This window comes from Ambystoma mexicanum, chromosome 4p (genome assembly GCF_040938575.1).
Source record: "Ambystoma mexicanum isolate Mex_15411 chromosome 4p, UKY_AmexF1_1, whole genome shotgun sequence".
NCBI lineage: Eukaryota > Metazoa > Chordata > Amphibia > Caudata > Ambystomatidae > Ambystoma > Ambystoma mexicanum.
In genome coordinates this window covers 814,901,741-814,926,454 of record NC_090927.1, presented here as the reverse complement: position 1 = coordinate 814,926,454, position 24,714 = coordinate 814,901,741, and the positions used below count along the sequence as shown (strand labels likewise).

General features: G+C 46.5%; 1 protein-coding gene across 3 annotated transcripts in view; it reads left to right on the top strand.

Moving 5' to 3' along the window:
• The window catches only part of RARS2 (arginyl-tRNA synthetase 2, mitochondrial), an 816,998-nt gene that overhangs the window by 425,769 nt on the left and 366,515 nt on the right, over positions 1-24,714 (top strand). For all 3 annotated transcript variants that reach the window (XM_069606382.1, XM_069606383.1, XM_069606384.1), the window contains one exon: positions 286-392. In XM_069606382.1, the coding sequence (XP_069462483.1) occupies positions 286-392 (107 nt within the window). The remainder of the gene's footprint in view (positions 1-285; positions 393-24,714) is intronic.

Here is a 24,714-nt window from a genome sequence, read left to right as displayed (position 1 = left end):
CACAGTGTATGACATATAGAGCTGGGTGGAGATCTGAGGGCCAGAGCTGATGTGAAGGGGGTGTCTGTAAATGGGGCAGACACAAGATGAAATCCACAGAGAAGACCTTACATTATTCCTTTTCCAAAAATGACTTGCCAGATTCTGCATTCCCTAGCACTGTAAAAGTATTGGTCATAGCACGTCTTGCTGCTTAAGCTAACCCGTACAATGATGCCAAGAAGGTGAAGGTTAATTGTCTGTGGGGAAACACTAATGAGCTCTTTACTTTTACTTACACTCCAGCGGCTAGGTGTACATTTTGATGAATTTTCTGGCGAGTCTTTTTACCGAGAGAAATTCCAGGATGTGTTAAAGCTGCTGAAAGATAACGGATTGCTGCAAACATCAGTGTAAGTTTTAATATAAATCATGTATAAAACTGCTATGCAATTTCCAAGCCCTGTGTATTTATATAAAAGCCACATGCATAGAACCCTATCCTGAAGCATTGATCTGCCCAAAACTCCTAAGAAGCGCACAGCCCTGCCATTCTGTGGAATCCTACTCATCCTCCATGTAAATACATGTCTCTACATTTTCTGTTTTCTATTAAGCGATCAGTGTTTCCTTTCAGTTAGCACATGTCCTTAAACAGATCTTACATTTCTCTTAAAAACATTGCTGTCCATTACAACTCACTTCAAGGAGCTCATTCATCGTTTTTAACGAGGACCTACATTCCTATTCAAAGTATGTTTCCAGCCCATAAAAACACCTTTGAGCCATCTTATTTCAAAATGTTTTTGTAAGCATTTTTCCTAGTCGGGCTAGTCTTCTTTTTGTCACGGTCTTCAGTCCATGAACGTGGCAGTGGCATCAGAGGAGAGGAAGTGCAGTTTGCAGAATCATTACAGAAGCAAAGATGAAAAGTGCATGGTTGCTTTTTCTTTTACTTTATTCTAATGGGTGACATACCTAGCAATCCTGTCACCCACATGAATGTACTTATTTCCTTGGGTCTTGTACACCACTCCCATAGATCTATATTCCTGGTGAATCTACCTCCACTCACATGCATTCGTGTTAGACGTGTCCCATAACACTGTTACTTCTACCTGTAACATTACTATCTATTCAACGGCACAAATGGAGGAGTACCCACTCGCATGAGGACCTGCAACTCTACCCTTTGCCCTGAATTCTTTCAAGTCCACACTTGATGGAGCGAAAAGGCAATTCTACCTACCCTTCATTGACTCTCACTCCAACCATTCTTGCCGGCCACAGAACACTTTAAACTCACTCCTCACTCCCCCTAAGTCTATGACTATCAACTCCACTCTCACAGCTAATGACCAGCTAATGACCGAGCTGAATACATTGCTGCAAAAAGTTCCAAATTAGAGAGGCTCCCCTGACCTTCCTCACGCTCCCTCCTCCCACATTTTACGCTCTGCCTACACTACCATCATCCTCTGTCTCCATCTCCCACTTTAGTCACACTTATACTGACAAACTGCTATCTCTACTGATGAAGGCTAACCCCTCTTGTGCCCACTCAGACCCTCTTGCTCCTCAGCTAGTCAAGCTTATTGCCCCTTTAGTGGCCTCTCGGTTCTAGTGAAATAACCTCATTTTAAAGCCCTCAAGAGACAAAGACCTATTTCCAATCACCGATTTTCTTTTGATCGTAAAACCTGCATTGTAAAGGTCTTTTTCGCTCGAGAGCTTTACAATGAGTTTATTTTTATATTCGGGGATTTAACCCCCTAAGCCTCCCATTGTTGATCCCCACCCTCTCCTGCGGGATTTCCTTTAAATAGGGTGTTTTGCCAACCAACCCCCATTTCTCATCCCAATCCCTCCCCACCCAAGACTCCCCCAAAGCAAAACACAGCCAGACACGCAACACACAGGCGCACACTCACCCGTTCTCCTCGTTCTGCACTTCTGGGTCCCGCTGAGCATCGGCAGCCCTGGCTCCGAATTGGAAGCCATCGACCTTTCGGCGGAACCTTCAGGCTCCCAGATGCCCGTCGCTGGTCCTGACAGACAGGCCATCGTCTCTGTTATGGGGAGTTCACACCCCAGCGACAAGGGTACACAAGCACCACAAATACCTAAATACACAACTCCTAAGGCCTCCTCAACGGAAACGTTGAAGAAGCGCGCAAAGCCATCAAGGCCACCGAAAACTTCGACAGCGCATCCTGAACCTTGCGATCTGGCACCCTCCACGCAACCATCTTCGTGGCATGCGACTGGGCATTCCTCTGGAAAGGGCCTTCACTCAAAAAAACATATTGGTCGGCAACACACCATCCAAAGGCGCGCAAGCACCTAAGGCTTCGGTGTAATCGTCGACCACGACGGCACCATCAGGGACGTGTAGACCTTCTATTCAGCTGCCGAAAAGACGTGAAAGCCTTGCAGCTATTATTTCGGCAGCTACATAACACAAGGACACCCCCTCTCATAGAGAGGCGTATTCTGAAGCCCCAGCCTCTCTCAAAGGCATTAGGAAAATACCCCCCTTCTGGGCAATCTTTTCCATCTCCAGACCCTTCTGCATCTTCCCTTAGGACTAGGAGGAGATTTGAAAACTATATGGACAAAATGATCCAATTTATTGACTTTTCAGACAAATATATTACTCCCGAAAGACCTTGGGAAGAGGACTCCTGCCCCATTCCACATAAATTGCAGAAATGTGCCATCTCTGCACAAGGTCACCAAGAGGATATCTTGGATGTCTCAGAGCAGGAGGATACCTATGTCGACAGTAATCTATTTGCTCAGTACACAGCTGACCAAGACCCAGACTGGGATCAGGATCTGTCGGGGGATCAGGGCCCTTGGCTATCACCAACACACACCCCTGACCCTGACATCATTTGTCTATATCCCCCTTCTTCACCTCCACAAAGGGAGTCCTCACCTGTGAATGACCAAATGTTATTCAACGCCATTTTGTAGAGAGCGGCCGGTCATTTCGCGATTGCTACACACGAGGCAGCCCCTGACTTGGACTTTGTTGAGGATATCCTCAAGGAGAAGCCCCCAACTAGTCAGGCCATCCCCTTACTCAATTCTATAAAGAAGTACCTAGCTCCTTCTTTGTGGTCACCTTCCCTCACAAATTATTCCGCCCATCTCCTTCCGACCCACTATATATACAGGGACATGCCACACCGGACTTCCTGGTGGTTACAACCACTAGGAAGAGGGCGGGGGTTCCACTGTCCACGGCGGAAGCCCTTCCGGATAAGGATTGTAAGAAACTTTATGCCCTCGGAAAACGGATCCCTGCCTCTGCGGCCTATTCAACTAGGGTCGCAAACAATACAACTCTACTAGCAAGCTACTGCGATGTCCAGTGGGCTGGTCCAGGATGGCCTTCAAAAGGTCCCAGAGCCCAACCAATTGGCTGAGGGCAGATGGGTTACCTATAACATATTCAATACTCTGGACTCTTCGGAGACTGCTGGATGCACGCTAGCCCAGGGGACTTTACTCAAGAGACACTCCTGGTTAAAGAACTCTGACTTTAAAACAGAAACTCAGTCCTCTCTTATTAATAAACCAGTCAAGGACTCTAACCTTTTTGGGAAAGCTGCTGATGGTGCCCTAGAGAATGCCACGAAGGAGCACGAAATTCTGATATCAGTCAGCCAGATCAGGTCCGAGCCCTTCCACCAACGTGGAAACTCCAATTCCCTCTGTTCCTTTCATGGACAATCCTTTTCCCAGTCTTTCCATGGACAATATGGCTCAGGAAGTACCCCCTGGTCTTTCGGCTAAGGGTCTTCCGGTAATAGTAAGTATCAACAGAGAGGTCCTCGTAAAGGCAGGAATTCCACTACTAGAGGCTCCCCGACCTCCACCTCAAAGTGACTCACCAATTCGGTCTCCTCCCATACCTCAACCGTCGGGGGTCGCTTGTCATTCATTCATACCTGGGAAGGGATCACATCAGACCAGTGGGTGTTAAAGACCGTTACCCACGGCTGCTGCATCAAGTGTCCCTGACCACCTCGATACTACCAACCAAAGACCAGACGCCTGTCATCAGAACACCTGCGCATCCTGCTGGAAGAGGTTCAAGTCCTTCTGGAAAAGGGCACCGTAGAAGTTGTCCCCATTCATTAGGTAAACAAGGGTATTTATTCAGTGTACTTCCTTGTACCCAAAAAGGATCTCACCATGCGCCCTGTGTTAGACCTGCGCCCAGCGAACATGTATGTCAAACCTCAAAAATTCAGAATGACAACACTGCAGGAAGTAATCCCACTGCTGCTGCAAGGGGATTACATGGCCACATTGGATATGAAAGATGCATACTTTCATATTTCAATGTTGCCAGCGCACAGAAAGTACCTTAGGTTCATGATAGAAAACACCAACTATCAGTTAAAGGTTCTCCCCTTTCGCATTCCCTCGGCTCCACAGGTGTTCACAAAGGTACTGGCGGTAGTAGCTGCTCACGTGAGCAGACAGTCCATCCCAGTCTAGCCTTACCTTGACGACTGGCTCATAACAGGGGATTTGTCCGGAACATGCCAAACAAATACCCAGAAGACGGTAGATCTTCTCTTCAACCGAGGATTCTCGATCAACGAATAAAAATCCAGTCTAAACCCCAGCCAAGTCAGTTTCTGGGGGCTCTAATTTGGACCAAAGACGGCATTGTCTTTCCCTCCGAGAGGGTTCAAAATATGCTGTTCCAAATCCCTCACTATGTAGCCAGTCACAAGGTGACCGTACGCAAAGCCATGCGACTGTTAGATATGATGGCCTCCTGCATCTACCTAGTTCCCCACGCTCGCCCTGCGCATGCGCCCCATGCAAGAGTGGCTCTCGAGCCAATGGTGTCAGGCCAGCGGTCAGTGGGACGATCTAGTGTTTTGTCTTGGCAGCCCTCGTTCAGTTTCTGCAGTGGTGGTCAAGGGAAAACCTTCTGCAGGGGAAAACCTTCATCACCCCCGCAGTAGAAGCCACTCTCACCACAGACTCATCTCTTACGGGATGGGGGGCTCACCTCTTTCATCAGACGGCACACAGCGTGTGGTCCCCAGCGGGTGCATTCATTCACATAAACGTGAAGGCCATCCAAACGCACCTTCAGGGGAAGACAGTTCTTGTGCTCATGGACAGTATTACGGCCATGTATTATTTAAACAAACAAGGGGGCACTCACTCTCTAGGGCTGTCCAAACTATTCCAGAACATATGGAAGTGGGCTCTCAAACACAAGATGTTCCTCCTGTCACAACATTTTCCAGGGGAACTCAATCTTCTGGCGGACGTACTCAGCAGAGACTTCCCTCTACCCGTAGAGCACTAGTGGGGACTACAGGGGGACATTGTACTCAATGTCTTTGCAGACTGGGGCTTCCCAGAGGTCGACTCTGGACAACGCCCAATGCCCAGATTACGCCTCCATGTACCCTCAGAACCGCTCGAAGGGAACTGCTCTCTGGATAACATGGTCAGGGAAATTTGTCTGTTTTTCACCCGATTCCCCTGCTCAACAGAATAGTGCACAAGATGCACCAAGAGCCAGTCAGGATGATTCTGGTGGCCCCAATGTGGGCCCGCCAGCCTTGGTTCTCCCATCTCATGTCAATGTCAGTCTGCTTTCCCAGCAAGCTGCCGTGCCCATACAACATGCTGTCTCAAGACGAGGGGGAAAACACTACATCCATGCCCTCAAACTCTCAATTTAGCAGCCTGGCTCCTGAGGTCATAGAGTTCGAGCACCTCCAACTTCCTCAAAGATGTATGGACATACTCAGAGAAGCACGGAAACCTAACACCAGAAATTGCAACTTCAGCAAATGAAAGTGCTTTGTCATCTGGTGTAATGGCAAGGGTGTCAATCCTATTGAATGCACACCTGAACATATTGTCCTGTACCTAACCCACCTGTTAGATTCAGGTCTGGTTTTCAATTCTCTAAAGGTCCACTTAGCAGCCCTTTCGGCATACACCACGTCCCAAAGCAAGGCTTTGTGGTGGAAAATTCCAGTAATTAAAGCATTTATGGAAGGGATAAAAAGGCTTCATCCCCCTATTTCCCCGGGTGGGACCTGAGTGTTCTTACAAGACTAATGGGGCCTCCATTTGAATCAATGCACAAGGCTAGCCTTAAAGCACTCACCTACAAGACCGTCTTCCATGTGGCGATCACCTCTATAAGGGGAGTTAGTGAACTGCAAGCCCTTTCAGTTCAGGACCCATTTGTCACGATTCACAAAGGTAAGGTGGTTTTGCGCGCACACTCACGCTTTGCGCCTACATTTATCTCAAAGTTCCATGTAAACCAATCCAAAGAACTACCCACCTTTTTCCAGAACCCCCCTAACGTGGCAGAAATAAGCCTCCACACATTGGTTTATGTTTGTTTATGTTTATTTTATTTATATAGCGCAAACCAGGCCCTAAGGCAACCGGGCGCATATCTTGGCAGAGGTTACAGGTAGAACATATCATCACATTGGTATCAACAAATTGCGAACAACATATACAATATATGCAATATAAAGATATACAGATTATACAATTGACGTTACCAGATACAGTTGACGTTACAAAACAGGGCAACAAGCGGCACAAAGGTGCCAGGGCAGAGCAAAGCTAAGTCGCAGCTAGCCCGTCAGGGTCAGAGGGCAGTTGTTAATGAGAAGTAACTAGCCAGAGCTTGGCTTTGTGTTTGAATAGGTTAAGTGATGGTAAGGATCTGATGGTAAGTGGTACCGTGTTCCAAAGCTTGGCTGCCAGGACAGGGAAGCTAGCACCCCCAGCTGTATGAAGCTTGAATCTGGGGATTTCGAGACCGTGGGACTGTGCGGATCTGAGTACTCGCGTTGGAATATGTTGAGTGAAACGAGAGGCTAGATATGTGGGGGCCTGGTGGTTAACACATTTGTATGTAAGGGTGAGTGCTTTCAGTGAAATCCTTTGGGCGACTGAGAGCCAGTTGAGGTTCTTTCTGGTTTCTGAGATGTGGGCAGATCGGGGGATATTGAGAGCCGCTCTAATGGCGTTGTTCTGGGTAGTCTGTAATTTATTATTTGCGGATTATTTATAACGCGCTTAATACCCAGCGGTTTGTGAGGAGAGCGGTGATCTACTATCTGGAAAAGACAAAACCACTAAGGAAAACAAACCAATTCTTCGTATCAGTGGCAGCTGGTAGAGAAGGGCACCCTGTCTCTAAATCAGCAATTTCCTAACCCCTTGCTCGAGGATCTTGCCCTGGGATGCTGCCAGAAGTGTCCCGGGCTACCCTGTGGACTGAATATCTTCCTCCTGTGCTACTTCTTTGCATTGGTCGCCTTCTTAAGTTCCGAATTGCGACTCCACAAACTTTAAGCTTGTGAAACAAAAGGCTTTCCCTGCAGTTGCAGCTCTCCAGCATAAAGAGAAGCCTTGCAGTCCAGCTTCTTTGCATCTGCCACAAGAGTCGGCTTCCGACACCTGATCATTGTTCATCGCTGTCTACCACTTGCATCATGTCCTGGGGTTTGTGAAGCCATCCACATCATAGTGGTCTTCTTTTCCTTGTGCCATGGCCATCCAGCTGTCCAGACACAGGAACTGTCTCGCCAGAGCTCAGAACTGCCGGCTAGCCGGACCAGATACGCCAACAGTGACCTCTGCACAAGCAAATCCCTCGACCTTCTCCAACTGAACCAATACATGACATAAGTAGGACCACCAGATTCAGAAACGGAAGGGGGGAGTTTATATGATATTATGTGATAGGTTATTTATAACGCGCTTAATACCCAGCGGTTTCTAAGCGCGGACCAAACCTGTGTTGTTCCGTGTCGTTTTGCTTCCAAGGTGAGCACGTTGCCCCTTAGCTATCCTCTTGAGACAAAAGAGGGAAACCGAGCACTGCGTGTGAGTTTACATAATTGTTTATACCCTCTCCTTCCATAGGGTTCAACAAAGGCTAACATTCTTACCCTTCCTCTCCCTTGCCTAGTTACATTCGGTGGAGTTCTGACCCCTCCCCTCCCAAACACCCTAGCCTTCCCCTGAGGTAATGGGATTGGGAAAGGAATCTGAAAGAACTTTGCCTGCTTTGGTCTTCAATTCTTGGAACACGTACACCTGCATGTTGGCTTTGCCAACACATATTCTGCTTTCTTAAGAGACTCCCAGCTCCCTAAAAAAAGACTTAATGTGGGACATGTGACTCTTGGGGTACTATACCCCATCTGCTTCCGCAGGGAAGGACTTTTAAAGTTAATGTTAAAGGACATTTGTACTGCGCACTATCACCGCCGGAATGGTACCCTGGCGCTCTGGCGGATCTGAAAAGGAAAGTGGGTAGGGTGTTAGGGGGACCGAGTGGGAGAAAGAGCAAGAGAGCTATGATGTGCTGTTGGCAGCTTCAGTTCGGTTAACACCGTTCGCTGAGCTTAGGTGTGCTTTCGGCTGGTAGCCGTCATGTTATGTTGTGCGAGGCTATGTGTGATTTGCTTTGTTGTTGCGGTGCCGTGTGCAGTGAAATGCATGCGGTTTGGTGTGCTTTAGAGGTGTGGTTGTGTTTAGTTATAGTTAGTGTGAAAGTTGTGTGCAGAGGAATGAGATTCTTTTTAGTGGGATTGGTTAGTGGCATCGCTATCTAGATGTGACGCATGCTAACCTTCCCAATTCTTTCTCGAGCTCGTGCCTGCTAATCTCCAAATTCTATCTAGATGCAACTCCTGAATATCCCCTACATTTCTGTTTAATTGTGATGCTTGCCAATATTTACAGTTCTGTCTAAATGTGATGCAAGCTAATATTTACGTCTCTGTCTAGATGTGAAGCAAGCTAATGTTCACAGATCTGTGTAGATGTGATGCAAGCTAGTATTCACAGTTCTTTCTAGATGTTACGCAAACTAATGTTCACAGCTCTGTCTAGATGTCATGCAAGCTAATATTCAGTTTTTATTTTTCATTATTGATTTTTAAACAACAATATAACTTACAGACTCTTATGTACATTGCATACATTATCCAGTCAATTGTGTCTGTATGCTCCACACCCCCGAACCCTTCCACCCTCATCCCAGCCTACTCCACTGACATCCTGCTAACATTTTACATGGACTTTAGATGTATGCATTCGCATTCGCTACTAATTGTGTGGGACAATTACTACTGGTCAGGCATCGCTCTGCGGTACGTCCATCAACTCCTGCATCACTTGATTCCAGGAGTCTAGGTCAATACTTGGTTCACGTTGGCCTCGGCGAGCTACTTCCCGCCATACTGCGATATCTGCCATCCATTTTTGGAGGTCGCTCCACCATAGGCGTACTTCTGGTTTCTTGGGCGCTTTTCACCCCATTGCTATTCTGTTTCGCCAGGATATATGTTAAGTCTTTCAGCTTACAGACATGTCTTGCGTGTTTCGGTCGCGCAAAAATGCTGAGCATACAGCCCAGGGAGTACTGGTGTCCAGGGTATCTGGTCATTGCATCGTATGCAATAGCATTGAATGCCATACCAGAAAAAAAAAAGCATAGAGAAAAAAGCATTGATTGCTTTTTTTAAAAGGTAAAGGGTTTAGTTTAATTAAAAGGGGTTTTAAAGGTTAAAAACGAGGGGTTTAGGATGGGACCTCCATTAAAAAAAAAATGGAAAAAAATGCATTCAATGCTTTTCTTTTCGATGCTTTTTTTTCTCTGGTATGGCATTCAATGCTATTGCATTCGATGCAATGACTATAAAGCGGTGTCCAGTATTATACCTGCCCTTGCCAAAGCCTACGCAATCTCTTCCCAGTATTGTCAGATCTCAAGGGAAGCCCAGAACATGTGCACCATATCCGCATTGATCAATCCACATTTCGGGCAGGTTTGTTCTGCTGCCTTGCTAAACTTGGCCATCCTCTTTGGGGTTAGGTATGCCATGTGAGTTATATACAGCTGTATTAATTGGAGTTTCGGGTTTCTAGACACCTTTTTATGATAGGCTAGTGCCCTACCCCAGACTGCATCTGTTAATTGCTCTTGCAAGTCTGCCTCCCAGCTGCGTCTGGTCTGCCTCAGCATATCTCCACTCGGTGACATAAGTAACTCGTATATCCTAGACACTGCATGTCGCCCTCCGAAATATCATAAAGCGTTTCAATAGCGTCATCTTCAGGCAACACCCTGTCCGTGCCTGGCCATTTCTGCTGTAACCTAGTGAGGAGTGAGGCATGTGTTAAGTATTGTCCTTCGTGTATGCCTGTCTCTGATGTGAGTACACTGAAATCCATTAGTCTGCCTTCGCGCAGCAAGTCTCCAACCGTTACCACTCCCATGGGTTCTCAGTACTTCCTCACATTTAGTCTAAGTTGTGGGTGGTCCTCCTAATGGGATCTGGGGTGAATAAGGTAACAGTTTCGCTAAAAAGCAACAGGTCCTAAGCCAAATCGTCCTGCACAGCTGCAGCAGCAGCAGGGACTTGGGGATGCACACTGCCACCATCCATATCACCTCATTCAGATAAAATGAGGCACTTAAGTGCTGCAGCATCAAGGTGTCTTGGGACTGCTCATCTGATAGCCAGTTAGTAATAAATTGCAGCTGGCTCGCCACAAAATATGCCTCGAAATTGGGCACCTTTATGCCACCTTGCTCGTACGGTCTCTGCAATCTAGGCAGTTCTACTCTGCACCTTGTGTTGTGCCATAGGAAGCCTCGACATATACCGTCGAGCCTGTTTAAAAAAGCCTTTAGGGATATTATAGGAATATTAGTTAAAAAAATGAAGAAGCCTCGGGAGCACTACTATATTTAGTAATGCCGCTCTCCCCATCGAGAGCGGCAATCTGACCTAGAAAGCCGTGGACTTTCCACTTTCTCCACCGCCTTTAGTGTGTTCTCTAGATATTCAGTCTTAGGGTCGTGAAAAATGTCTACTCCCAAGATTCTGAATGAGTTTACCTCCCACTTCACCGGTAGCGTAGTCGGTGCACTAGGAAAAGTCCCTTTGTATGCTGACAAGGGGAGCAAGCCTGATTTCTGTTCATTAATCGTAATGCCTGATAAATCTGCGTAACGCTTAAACGCATCCAGAATGTACTATAAATTGGTTTTTGGGTGCTGTAAGTACAAAAGCATATCATCTGTGTATAGAGAGATTAAATTAACGTTGTTCTGTATAACTATGCCTGCATCGTGATATTCCTTCCGAAGGTACACTGCCAGCTGTCCAAGGGCAGTATAAAACAAAAGTTGACCACGGACAACTCTGTCTGGTACCCTTCTCCATCTGCCATTGATCCGAAATGTGGACTCCTGTCCTGACTCTCGCTTGTGTGCTGCTATACTGCATCCGTACCCATATTATGTAAGTTGGCCCCATGCTGATGCAGTGAAGCACCGCAGTTAGCCATAGCCATCTGACTGAGTAGAATGCTTTAACCGTATCCATTGAGGCTACTGCATATGGTTGCGTGCCTCCATTTGTATTATCTATAACAGGGTGTAGTCTCCTCAGGTTACACATAATGTTCCTGCCTGGCACATATCCCGTCTGGTCCGGGTGTATAAGTTTAGCTATTACTGACTTCAGTCTGTTGGCCATTAAGGCTGTAAGGATTCTCCCATCCTGATTTAGCAACGAGAGGCTAGCAACGGGGGCACCACATCCTCTATGAACTCCGCTCCCGTCCACTTACTTACTCCGGGATAATTGAGTTGCCTCCCAGGTGCCTTAAACGGTTTCCACTGTTAGGTGGCGTCTTTTATATTGCAGTAACGCTTGCGAACTTGTGCCTGCAGTGTATGTTATTCAGCAATGTTAACCATCTTAATTCGTCCTTTTCAGGTTTGCCAGTGCTTGCGCACTTCCCCTGTATGTGAGCAGTGTAGGGCGTGTGTCAACACATGGGCCCCCTTTGTGTCTCGACTTACTCCCGAAAATCCAATTATGGTCTGCAGGCTGTTATTATACGACCGTTGTGGTTCTTACTCTAGTTACTATCCTCGGGGTACATGTGTCAACCTCCTGAGTGTGCAGTCTCTCACCCATCCAAGGATATTGCGCTCAACTGGGCCTTGCTTGTTGGGGTAGCCAGTACGATTTTGCTGCTCGCAGTTTTCCCTTAGGCATACAGTGTCGTGAATCTCCCCCCGTCGGGTTTTGTACAGGCCGGCACGAGTCTCTTCCGACTCCAGCGTGCGTTCAGCGTTCCAGGATACTCGCGGGTTCAGGACGTCCAGGAAGGAAGACGCGGTCGCAAGGATACGTGGATTCCAGGAACAGGGTGGAAAGAAGAGGGTGGAAGGAGTGGGAATAAGGGTCCAGGAACTTGGACAACAGAAGGGTTCGCCAAGCTGCGAAGTACACGTCTAGTCACTACCTGTTGATAGCGTTGAGACCCGCGGGGCCGCGGCATATTTATGGGACGTACTACGTCCACCGTGAAGGCTGGTGCGAGGCGTGTCACGTGATACGGCAATGTAGGGAGAAACAATGAATGCAAGCCCCGCCGCGATAAGGACCAGGAAGTCCAGAAGGGGCGCGTTCTGTGGGTCATGACAGCATGCCTCCTCCGAAAACCTGTTCCACCAGGTTTGCCCGGGTGTATGAGATGATATCTTCGGAGCAATCAGGGGGTGTTCAGGTAAGAAAGTGGTTCCCAGGTTCTTTCACTAGGAGGATATCCTTTCCACTCAACCAGGTATTGAAGTTGACCCCGTTTATACCTGGAATCGCATATTCTGGATACTTCATATTCCAGTTGATCGTCCACCACCACGGGACTGGGTCTGCAGGATTTCCGGGAGGATCGGATATAGGGTTTCAATAAAGAAGTGTGAAAAACTGGGTGAATTTTCTTCCAGGAGTCTGGTAGCTTGAGCCGGAATAAGACTGGGTTGAAGACTTCTTTTATGGAAAATGGCCCATAGTACCGGGGGGCCAATTTGTTTGGTCGTAAATGTGGTAGTAGTTTCGAGGACAACCAGACTTGATCACCGACTGAATAAGAAGTCCCTGGTCTTCTCTTGGAATCCGGATAACGCTTAGTGTGTCTTTAGGCCGTGTTCTAAATGTTCTTTGGCTTCCTTGTGTATGTTGATGAGAGTTTCGATCCAGGAGTCGACGGTAGGTACTGGTGTAGGATGTGGAAGAACAGAAGGTAAAACTGGCGGGTGGAATCCTTGACTGCAATAGAAGGGGCTATTCTTGACTGCTGAGTGATCGGAATTGTTGTAGGCGAATTCAGCCACAGGTATAAGTAGCGACCAATCATCCTGTACCTTGGTGGCGAAATAACGAAGGTATTGTTCTAGGGTCTGATTTACACGTTCCGTAGCTCCTTTAGTTTGTGGGTGATAACCAGATGAAAGAGCACGTTGGATTCCTAGAATGCGACAGAGATGTTTCCAGAATTGTGAGACGTATTGAGCTCCTCGGTCTGATATGATCTTGGAAGGAAGTCGGAAAATGTGTTCCAGGAAGATTCCAGCGAGTTCTGATGAGTATGGTAGTTTGTACAGGGGTGTAAAATGAGCCAACAAGTCAATGGTGACCATGATAGTCGTGTATCCCCTGGAAGGTGGTAGTTCCACAATGAAGTCTGTAACAATTAATTCCCATGGCCTTGTCGGTAGTGTAGGTTGCAGCAGGAGACCCACCGGTCTCTTGTTATCGTGTTTGTTTTGACTGCAGATAGAGCAGGCTCGGATGTACAGTTGTACGTCAGTCTTCATGCTAGGCCACCAAAATTGTCTTTGTATAAGACGGAGAGTGTTGGTGATGCCACGATGTCCGGAGTGGAGGGTATCGTGGCAGAGGTTTATTATCCTTTGTTGTAGTTTCTGTGTGGGAATGACTAGAGCGTTATCTTTGAACATATATCCGTCCTTGGTTCTCAGATTCCATGGATTCTTCCTTGAAATATCCTTCCAGAGCTCAGAGGATTGGGTTTGCATCCAGACTTCTTCCAAAAGACTGACTGCTTGAGCTACAAAAATCGTGTGGGGAAACATCTTGGGATAGGCCCGATCTTCAATAGTTTCGTAATCGGGACGTCGAGATAAGGCGTCAGCAATTATGTTTTGTGATCCAGGAACATGACTGATGTGGAACTGGTACTGGGCAAAGAAGGCCCAGCGGGCCTGACGACTGTTCCTACACTCCAAGGATTGTAGAACTTGAAGGTTTCGATGGTCCGTGCGAACCTGGACTGGATGTCTAGCTCCCAGGAGTAGATGTTGCCATTCTGTGAAGGCTTGGCGGATGGCTAACAGTTCCTTTTCCAAGACGGAATAATGTGTCTCACTGGAAGTCAGGGTTCGTGAAAGGTAAGCAATGGGGTGTTCCAACTTGTCCTCAAATTCTTGCTTCAAGACTGCTCCTATGGCGTATTTAGAGGCATCCGTCTCCACCAGGAATGGCCGATTAATGTCGGGTTGGGCTAGGATGGGGGCTTGAGTAAACTGTCTTTAGGCGTTGGAATGCCTTGTCTTGAGGTGCAGACCAGAGAAAGGGAGTGTCTTTCTTCAAGAGAGCGATGATCGGTTGAACAATCTCAGAAAAGGTGGGTATGAACTTTCGATAGAAATTGGCAAACCCCAGGAAGGATTGAACTTGTTTCACGGAAGTGGGAGCCGGCCAAGATAGTATGGCCTTTACCTTCGAATGATCCATACCAATTCCTTCTGGACTAAGGACAAATCCTAGATAATGGACAGAAGTAACGTGAAACAGGCATTTCTCAGGTTTGGCTAGGAGTCTGTGTTCACGTAGTCGTTGTAAAACTGCCTTTACATGCTCTTCATGCTTTAAAAGGTCCTTGGAGTAAATCAAGATATCGTCTAGATAGACGATGACGAAGAGAAACAGCATTTCAGAGAACACCCTATTCATGAATCGTTGAAAGACTGCAGGGGCATTAGCAAGTCCAAAGGGCATGACCAGATATTTCAAGTGTCAAAAGGAGTTCTAAAGGCTGTTTTGCATTCGTCTCCTTCCTTGATAAGAATCAGATGATAGACACCCATGAGATCCACTTTCGTGAAGATTACAGCACCTCTCACCGCTTCAAGAATATCCGAGATCAAGGGTAAGGGGTAGCGGTCCTTGAGGGTGCATTGATTTAATCCACGATAATCGAGGCAAGGTCTAAGTTCCTTGGTGTTCTTCTTGGGAACAAAGAACAGCGAGGCTCCAGCTGGGGATTTCAATGGTCTTATGGTGCCATTTTCAAGGTTGGTATCCAAGTATTCTCGGAGGGCCTTTTTTCAGGTTCGGATAGGATAAACATCCTCCCAAAGGGAATCACTGCTGAAGGCTCTGTCTATTGCGCAGTCTTCAGGTCTGTGAGGGGGTAGAGCCTGAACTAGGGCAGTTGAAAACACATCAGCATAACTTTGATAGGCCTTTGGGACCTGAATGATATTGGAAACCATGAGTGCCTCTTGTTGATCTGCTGGATTACTTTCAGACAATATCGAGGAGGGATCCGGGGATAAACAATGAGACAGACAATACTCTGAACCAAGAAACAAGGATCCTGCTGTCCAATTGATGTATGGATTGTATTTCTGCAACCAGGGCATGCCTAGTACCATGGGGTAGTGGGCTGATTTGATAATATCAAACTTGATCAATTCCTGGTGATGGTTTATTGAAAGTTGTATTTCCTTGATCTGCAAGGATATGGGTCCTGAACTGAGGGGTCTTCCATCAATTGCCTCCACAGGTTGCATTACACCCCGGGCTTCATATGGAATGTGGTGCTTAAAGACCCAATCTTGATCAATGAATACTCCCATAGCCCCACAATCCACCAAGGCCGGGATGGGGTAGGTCTCCTTCTTTGATGACGATAAGAAGGCTTGTAGAACCACTAGGTTGTTCTGTCCAGGAGAGTTCAAGGATGGAATAGATGCGGAGCAAACATCTCTCTCCCGACACCTCGCACCATCTAGGATCGGGAGCTGGCATTTCCCGAACGCTGTGGAGAGGCTAGAGGACATTCTCTAACCAGGTGTTTATCCGATGCACAATACATGCACAAGCCTGTGTGGATCCTTCTCATCCTTTCTTGTGGGGAAATGGGTCCACGGAAGGCTCCTATTTGTATGGGTTCCGGGTCAGTGTCAGGGGTTGGAACAGGATCAGTTTTTACTGAAGTCTCAAGAGAACTTTTCTGGAAGGGCATCTTGGTCTTTTTTCTCTCTGCCTTTCTTTCCTGGATACGAAAGTCTATCTGCATGGCTAAATCCATAAGAGCCTGGAATGAGCTAGGACGAGCCACTCTGGCTAATTCATCTTTGATATCCTCGTTTAGGCCCCTACGGAAGAGAGTGAAACTTGCTTCTGAGGACCAATCTGCTTCCTTGGCCAATTGTTTGAATCTTGTGACATACGTTAGCATGTCCTGGGATCCTTGCCAAAAGTCAAGTAGGCGTTGCTGGGCACTATAACCCTGTTCTGGGCGGTCGAACATGGTTTTGAGAGCCTGTATGAATCTGTCATAATCATCTAGGAGGGCATCTCCAGAATTGACTAAGGGAGTAGCCCAAGTCAATGCATTTCCTGTGAGGTGCGAGATTATAAAGCCCACTTTTGCCCTAGAAGTTGAAAAATAATAGGGCTTAAAGGTAAAATGCACCAAACAGGAGTCCAGGAATCCACGAAGGGATTTTGCAGACCCATCATACTTGTCTACGACACCACCCAGTAACACACTCTCTTTTGTAGCGGAATCGCGAGACAAAACAAGTTGCTTTAATGCGGCGTTCTCCGCTTTTAAGTTCTGCACCTCGGTTGTTAGTTCTTGCATGCCACGCATGAGATCCTGGACGGCCTTTTCCATATCGGTTTCAATATCGGTCGTTCAGCGTCTCAAATTGTCGTGAATCTCCCCCCCGTCTCACCTGAGATCGCTTCTTGCAGGCATCCGCGGGATGATTCTTCTTGCGGGCGGATCGGGTTTTGTACAGGCCGGCACGAGTCTCTTCCGACTCCAGCGTGTGTTCAGCGTTCCAGGATACTCGCGGGTTCAGGACGTCCAGGAAGGAAGAAGCGGTCGCAAGGATACATGGATTCCAGGAACAGGGTGGAAAGGAGAGGGTGGAAGGAGTGGGAATAAGGGTCCAGGAACTTGGATAACAGAAGGGTTTGCCAAGCTGCGAAGTACATGTCTAGCACTACCTGTTGATAGCGTTGAGACGCGCGGGCGTGGCATATTTATGGGACATGCGTCCACCGTGAAGGCTGGTGCGAGGCATGTCACGTGATACGGCCATGTTGGGAGAAACAATGAATGCAAGTCCCGCCGCAATAAGGACCAGGAAGTCCAGACGGGGCGCGTTCTGTGGGTCATGACATAGTCTCAATTGGTATTGTTACTCATTTAAATTTGGTTATTCCCATTGATAATGTGTCCCATGCTCTCAGGCGCTTCCAGTGCTTCCCCCACACTCTTGGGCTGTCTCTGTATGGGTGTAGATTGCACTGTGATCGGCAGTGTCTTCCTTTGTTGTGTCGCGATGGTGTGCGTCCTCTCACGTGCACTCCTGTGTCGGGGTTACTTGATACCACTACACTACTCAGTGGGTGGTCAGTACAAATGTGGTACTTGCCATGCTCCCCAAGGCATACAGTCTCGTTTGTGTTTTTTTGCTTATGTGGGTTAGGTTCTTCCCGTTGATACAGTGTTCCATGTGCTCAGGCGCTTTCAGTGCTTCCTCGCCACTCCTGGGGTGTCTCTCTATGGATGTAGATTGCACTGCAATCGGCGGTGCAGTCCTTAGTTGCGCCACCACGGTGTGCTCCCTCTAATGTGCTCTCCCGTATCGGGGCTGCTTGTTGCCACTGTTCAGTGGGGTAGCTAGTACCGGTGTGCTACTTGCCGTGCTACCCGAGGCCCACAGTCTCATTTGATTTCCAATTATTTGGCGTAGGTTCTCAACCCTGACAGTGTTCTCTGTGTTCAGGTGCTGTCAGGGCCTCAAACCCACTCCTGGGCTGTAACTGTGTGATATATATTGCACTGCGATCTGCGGTGCTTTCCTTTGTTATGTCTCGAGGATGCGTGTCCTGTAATGCTCTCCTCAGCCTCAGGGCTTATTAATGCCACTGTTCGGTGACTTCTTCTGTAGCAGTCAGCTGTCCTGTTGCTACAATGATGTCAATATCCACCTTCTGTGTGCTAGCGGGGGGAAGGTTGGGCAACGTTTCCGAATTTGCCATATTGGCTGTGTTTGTGAGGGAAAACACAGCACGCGTAGTGTGCCCTCCCACTTTGCTCCTCTTCAGCCGCTGACTTCTCCAACTGTGCTCTGCCGTTATTCCACCACACACCGTAGCCACTTGGGCAGCCTTGCTAGCTGGCTCTGCTACCTCTGTCCTGCCTTAGCTCCCGGGCCACCACTCTCAGCACCGCGCTAAGCGTATTTTAATATTCACAGTTCTGTCTAGATGTGATGTAAGCTAATATTCACAGTTCAAGCTAAGTGTGATGTAGGTTAGTGCCCACAATTCTTTATGGAGTAGCTAGCGCAGTTAGAGTACAGTTCATCTAGTTGTGAGATATGGCCAACCGACAGTTCTACTAGATGTGATACAAGGCTAGGCAGCACAGTGGATCTATATGGGGTAACAGTTGCTAAATAGAGATTTGATTGTTTGGGCCTTATTTGTACAAGGCAGTGTGAACTTTTTTTAACAATTCTCTTGATACTTGCCTGTTTCTAACTGGTTTTACATTACGTCTCTTTTTTATTCTTCTCTTGCTTTACTGCATTACAGTTTTCTAGTATTCCTACGCAAATCTGATCTGTCTAAAAAGTGAAGGGTGCTCTTAAGCCATAGCAAGTGTATATATGTTTATATTGTTTATTTACATACCTGTGGTTTTCAGTGCAAAGGGTTTGTTTCAAGGTCTAATACATCTAATACATTTAATTGTATTTGTATACATTCTGTCAAATATGAATTATTAAGAGTGCTCAGAGTGTGCTTAAATTAACCCTTCACCACCCCACATTCTAAGTGTAAGCCTTCCTGCTCAGTCACACTAACCTGATAGTTTGGCTATACATTCGTGTATTGCCTCCTGTTCACAGGAATAGGGTGGCCTCTCAGAATCTGCCCACTAGGTTGATTCAGAAAATCTATGGGAACAGTATGTGATAGTTATTAATAATGTTACTTGTATGCTACTACTTGCACTACTGCCAGAAGTACTACTAGTAGTAAGCATACACTAATAGTAGTTATAGTATTAGCAGGGGTGTTGCTAGTGTTTCTATTATGATAATATGGTATGTTATTGACCTTAGTAGTGCGCCTACTGCCATTGGTATGGCCTTGAAGCGCTGTGGGGATGAACGTTCTTCGGAAGACTGTAGTCCGAGATGTGCGGAAGGATATCTAATATGCGTGTGTGCATTTTGTTGCCAGCAAGAAGGTAGGTAGGGAGCGGCTAGGTCCCTATTATCAGTCCATAGATAAGATGAGTGGATGGGTGCCGTGACATATGGTCAGGGGAGTAGGAGAGACCAGGAGACTGTTTATGTGAACAGCTGGACCAAATTTTTCATGGGAATCTGCTCTTTTCTATTGGAGGTGGTGTGTAGACGGTAATGGTGACGCCTCAGCTATGTGATAGGAATGCAGAGGTAAAACTGGGTGTGCAGACAGTTTGGGAAAAAAGCTAGTTTGGGTAAAAGTGTGGGGCAGAATAAATCTGTAGTCTGTGTTACAGGCATAAGGTGGTTTTGTGGGTTTGTCTAGAATGTGTTGGATGTTCCTGGCTCATATGAAAAGGCAAGGTATCTATTCTTTATATAGGTTGACCCACTAAAATGGTCTAGGTATTTTAGCATTTACATAAACCCTGAGAAACGTGTGCGCTGTGTGTGAAGCAGAATGAGGATGTCTAGTTCTTGCGTTGGGTATTCAGGTAGTAGTACTTAATCAATGTGTGTGTGCTGCTAATACCATGAGGTGATTTGTTTTTGGTGTGTTTTATTTGACATGCAAGGTATTTGTAGTGTTGCCTAAAGATAAGAGCCATGTGCAAGTTGTATGCACGGTGAGTCTCATGCAGCAAATCTAAACCCCATTGCAGGGGCACCAATATGCAAAATGACAGTGTGGTGCTGAATGTAGCTATGAAGATTTGTTTTGAGAAGTAGCGAAATCTTCATTTGAAAGCACTGTTTAGTGTGAAAAGGATTTGAGGTGTTAGGGATCCATAGATTAAGGTACATTGGAAATAGTTTACAGTTTCATGGGTTACTTAGATTTGATGCACACAATATTTGGGTAGTCCAGTGCACTTTCCTGGGGAAGGGAAATCTGGTTGGCGATAATGCTAGAGTGCAATTAAAATAGATGCAATGTGCTTAATCATGTTCCCCAGTTATGAGGTAACAATATAAAGCAAATAAAATGTGCACTTTCTATGAGACCTATTTTTGAGACAGTATAAAAGCATGTACAAGCTAGTCAGATAATTGTAGCTCTTGAGGCTTAGGTAAGGTGGCACAAGTTGGGTGTAAAAAGATAAGTCACCCCTTACATGAATGAAGCCGGAGTCACACACCAGGATAGGGCGCCAGGCAAACAGGAGGCACACTTAGCCTCTGCCTTTCGTCAGCTGCCCAAGTAAGGGTGCTCTTGGAGGCTCTGTCAGAGTGAGGTGATGACTTGGCAGGAACCAATCAAGGTGTTGGAGGGCGCAGAGGGGAAGGCAGGGGACCAGGGCAGCAATGGAGTAGATTGGCAGAGGACAAGGGAGCGTGCAAAGTACAAAAGATGCAATGCAACTAAACAAACAAAATAAAGCAAAAGGTGCTCAGGACTTATCGGGTGTATTTGTGGTTGCTTAATGACATGCTGCTCTTTGTGGCCACCCAAACTAGTTTACACTGGTTTAGACCAGTGAAACCCATGAGCTCTCCGTCTTGCTTCCTGTGGAGTTGGTCTACTCCAAGAGGCAGTCCTACTGACCAACTAGCATGGTTGGTCAATTGACCCTTTATTCACAGCCACCTCTTGTGAATCAGTGTATTTAAGGACCTGCCTAGTCCCCATCTTACCTTTATTTCTCTTTGCTCTGCAAGCTTGAAGCTAGCCGGTCTGCCAATAACTGCAGTTTTTTCGCAATGTTGAACCTTTACCATGCCGTACTGGCTAGGTACATTGGTTTGGTCATAACCCAGTTTGTGCTTTTTCCTCTGGAAGCCCAATCCAAGCTTCCTGAATTCTCCAGCCTCCCTCTGTGCACTGGCTCGAGTCTTTCATGCTGAAAGAGTTTTCTGGGCAGTTTACTGCAGTTTTTCTGCCTTTTACTGCAGGGATCTTACGCTTGATTGTAAGCACTGTGCCGTCTAGAATGGTGCTAGGACATGAACACAGCTTTATTTGCTGCTTGAGCTGAGGTGCCGCTGCCAGTTATCCCTGTGCCGGGATCATGGTCTCCTGAGCTGCCTCCTTTCGTTGTCCACCGAGCCGCCAGGTGCCTACCCACAAATTCCTCAGGCTTACGGGAGTCTTCCGCTCCGGATGCTTTACTTCAGGCTTGAAGGTAGACTATGTGGGAAGACCATTTGTTCCTTTCCTGGGACGTGGGATTTGTAATTGGATCAGGGTTTAAGTTCCTGGGCGCCTGTAAACTGCAGATAGCTGGTACTTACCCCGGTTTTTTCACTTTGCTGAAGAGTTTACTGAAACTTCCATTGTGAGTACTTACCACTGGGTCCGCTCGTGGGAGATTAAAACAAAAAAATACCTTCAGGGGTCCCTCTATTCAGAGGGTGAGGTGGGTAGCCGAGATAATTTGGATTAGCTTGGAGGAAACAAAGTTGGACGGATATGGCACACTCTATTAGTGGAGGTAGTCCTGTAATGGATTAATGTGTAAAGTAGGAAATTGAAAGAAATTAGAGAATAGATGTGAGGTGCAGAGGAGAGATAAGCAACCTTGACACCTAGGTTGCGTAAAGTAATAAGAAACAAAAAAAGGTCCCAATTAAGGAACTCAAGTCCCCTGCACACTTTCCAATATCTGGATGACCAGACCAATAATTAATTTGTATTTTAAACAGTATTTCTAATAATATCTTTATAAAGAAACATTTAGCGTAAAAAAAGCTTAGGGAAGTCAATTACTGAAGAAATCAACATTCAGTCAGAGTAGGTCACAAGAACCGAACTTCATGTTTATTCTTGATATTGAAATTGTGGAAGGCCCAACGCGTTTCGAGTGGTACAACACTCTTCATCAGGGGCAAAACAAACAGTTCTAAGGAAAGATATGTACAAAATTTACATTAGAATAATGTTTTCCATTGACAACAATTTTACAAAAACAGCTTGTACAACCAACTTGAAAACAGTATTCAGACCCTCCAGGATATTGCGGCATGAAATGGAAAATTTTGCGGCACAAAAAAGAAAAAATTGCGGCACACAACTGCATTTTTTGCGGCATTATTTATTGTCGAAAAATACATAATTTAACATCTTTTTTATCCAAAAACAGAGAACTTGAACAGTACAGACTGTTGCACATTGAAACAGGAATGTTTGAGGTGATGTGGAGAACTTTTAACAAACCTTTCAGCTAACTTTATCGAGCAATAGCATCAAACTGTGAGCCTGAAATGCCCGTCATTGTTTTTTCAAAGCAGTCTTCTGAGTTAATGCCTTCTGCCACTTGATTTATAAGCACTATAATGGCACTGATTGCATAGCTTTCTGAGCACCCCCGTCCATTCCTGAGCTACATCAGTTTCAGTACTTGGTCTCAATCCCATCTCCCCTAATCACATCAGTCCTGACTTGCAGCTCCTCTTTTATTCTGTGGGTTCCTAAATATAGCTCTACCAGTCGACGTCAGTCCTGACTTTCAGCACTCTACGCAACTCCTGCTTTGGTACCTTCATAATGCTGCCCAGCTATAACCCCTGCATTTTCAGTACTGGGATGTAGACACATACAGGCACACACGCACACAGCTCTGCTGATCTACCTAAATTCTAAAATGCGCCCCTTCTGCTATCCCCCTACTGAGATCCTCTCACACAGGTGCGTCCAGGCACACTCTCCCTAGTTAAGGTAACCCTTATGGTCCATTTCTGGAAGCCCATCACTGCTTCACTACCACTCTTTAGTCATGGCATGTGAACCCAATGTGTACGGGCAGTCCTCCGGGGTTAGGTCCACACATTTCAAAACAATGACATTGAAGTGGAGCTAAACACCCTCAAAGCCTAAATTGGCAGATAAGTACCAAAATCGAAAATTTTAAAAGACTGGGGAGTGAAGCGTTGGGTATAGATAGTGGGTGAGTGCAGTGAAGAAAGAGGAAATCCAAAGATGGCATGGGGGTGGTGGGATCCCTATAAAAGTAAATGGAAGGTGTATCTTAATTAAAGATGACAACGTCGATACAATAATCTCAAAAAGACTCAGTCTCCCATCCAAATGAGCCATGAGAATCCTCCCTTCAGCGGAGGACAGGAGCATCCTCTGCAGGCCATCTGGCTTGCCTCCAAGGCTGAAGGCACTTCCCTCGCCAGCATTCGTCCCCCAGATCTATACTCCCAGTCCGTTGCTGCGCACTGCTAGAATTGTTTTGTATAAATCAGGGCATTTATGTAATTCCTTTAGCTCTTAGTCTTCACTGTGGGTCACCTGCGTCTGAAAATCACCTCCTTCCCAGTTCCTATTCCAGCTTTCTACCAGATTCACTGCCTGCTCCTCTGGAAGCACCCTCGAAACCGCATAACACTCTGAGGTGCTCCCACAGTCGGTCCATCGCTACTAGTGTTCTGTGAGTTGCTCCCAAAGCCTTAATCCTCCACAGCAACACTGTGTTATTTGGGGAAGGGGTCCCTCAAGATGCTTCTTAAGCTCAAGGGATCCAGTAAGCGCTCTTGCCAGTAATCCTGCCAGGTTTCCTGGCACCTTAAATCCTTTAAGTCATTTAGTGCGGTGGACAGGCCACATCACTGGTGAGGGTCACAGCACAGCTGTGGCAGCAATGCGCTTTACAGGAGCTTGCTGCCATGTGAAGAGGATATGGGATACTGCTGTTGCCGAAGCTTGGTCTCGGCAAGCTTGGTGTCAGTGCAGACCCTCCCTAGAATAACTCTTTTACACTTAATCAGGTCCAGTACCTCTGCCAAACACAAAATGTGGGTTCCTTCCCCAAGATAGTTTCTATGAGTGTCCTTCACTGAAGTCCTGCTAAAAACAAGCATTTGCAAATCCAACAGTATTGACTTGATTTTAACATAACTGTGTATAGGAATTGCCAGTTGCTGCTATGGTAATTAATTGCAAGGCCTTTGTCATTTGTGTCCCGTTCTGTCTGGCCACGCTCTTTAGGACAGCCAGGCTGAGTCACCACAGCCTAACATTTTGGGGTGTGGAGGGGGGAGAGGGCTACAGCTCGATCAGCTCCATGGAGGGGCTTGAATTCAAAGGTGTCAACCCTGGTTCACACCTTTGAACTGAAGCCCCTCGGTTTATTTGCTTTTTGCTCAGTGGAGTTGTGAACCTTTGACCTGCTGCAATTGGCAACCCCTCTGTGGATGCTATAAATCATTAAATGAGCGTGAAAAAGATACATAAAGCTAATGTGTCTTTTTTGCGCTCATTTAATGATTTATAGCGGCCATAGCGGGAAAAGGCAAATTTTGCGGTTTTTTTGCAAATCGCAAAATCGCCATAAGCTGGGTGGTCTGAGTATATAGGCTAATTAAAT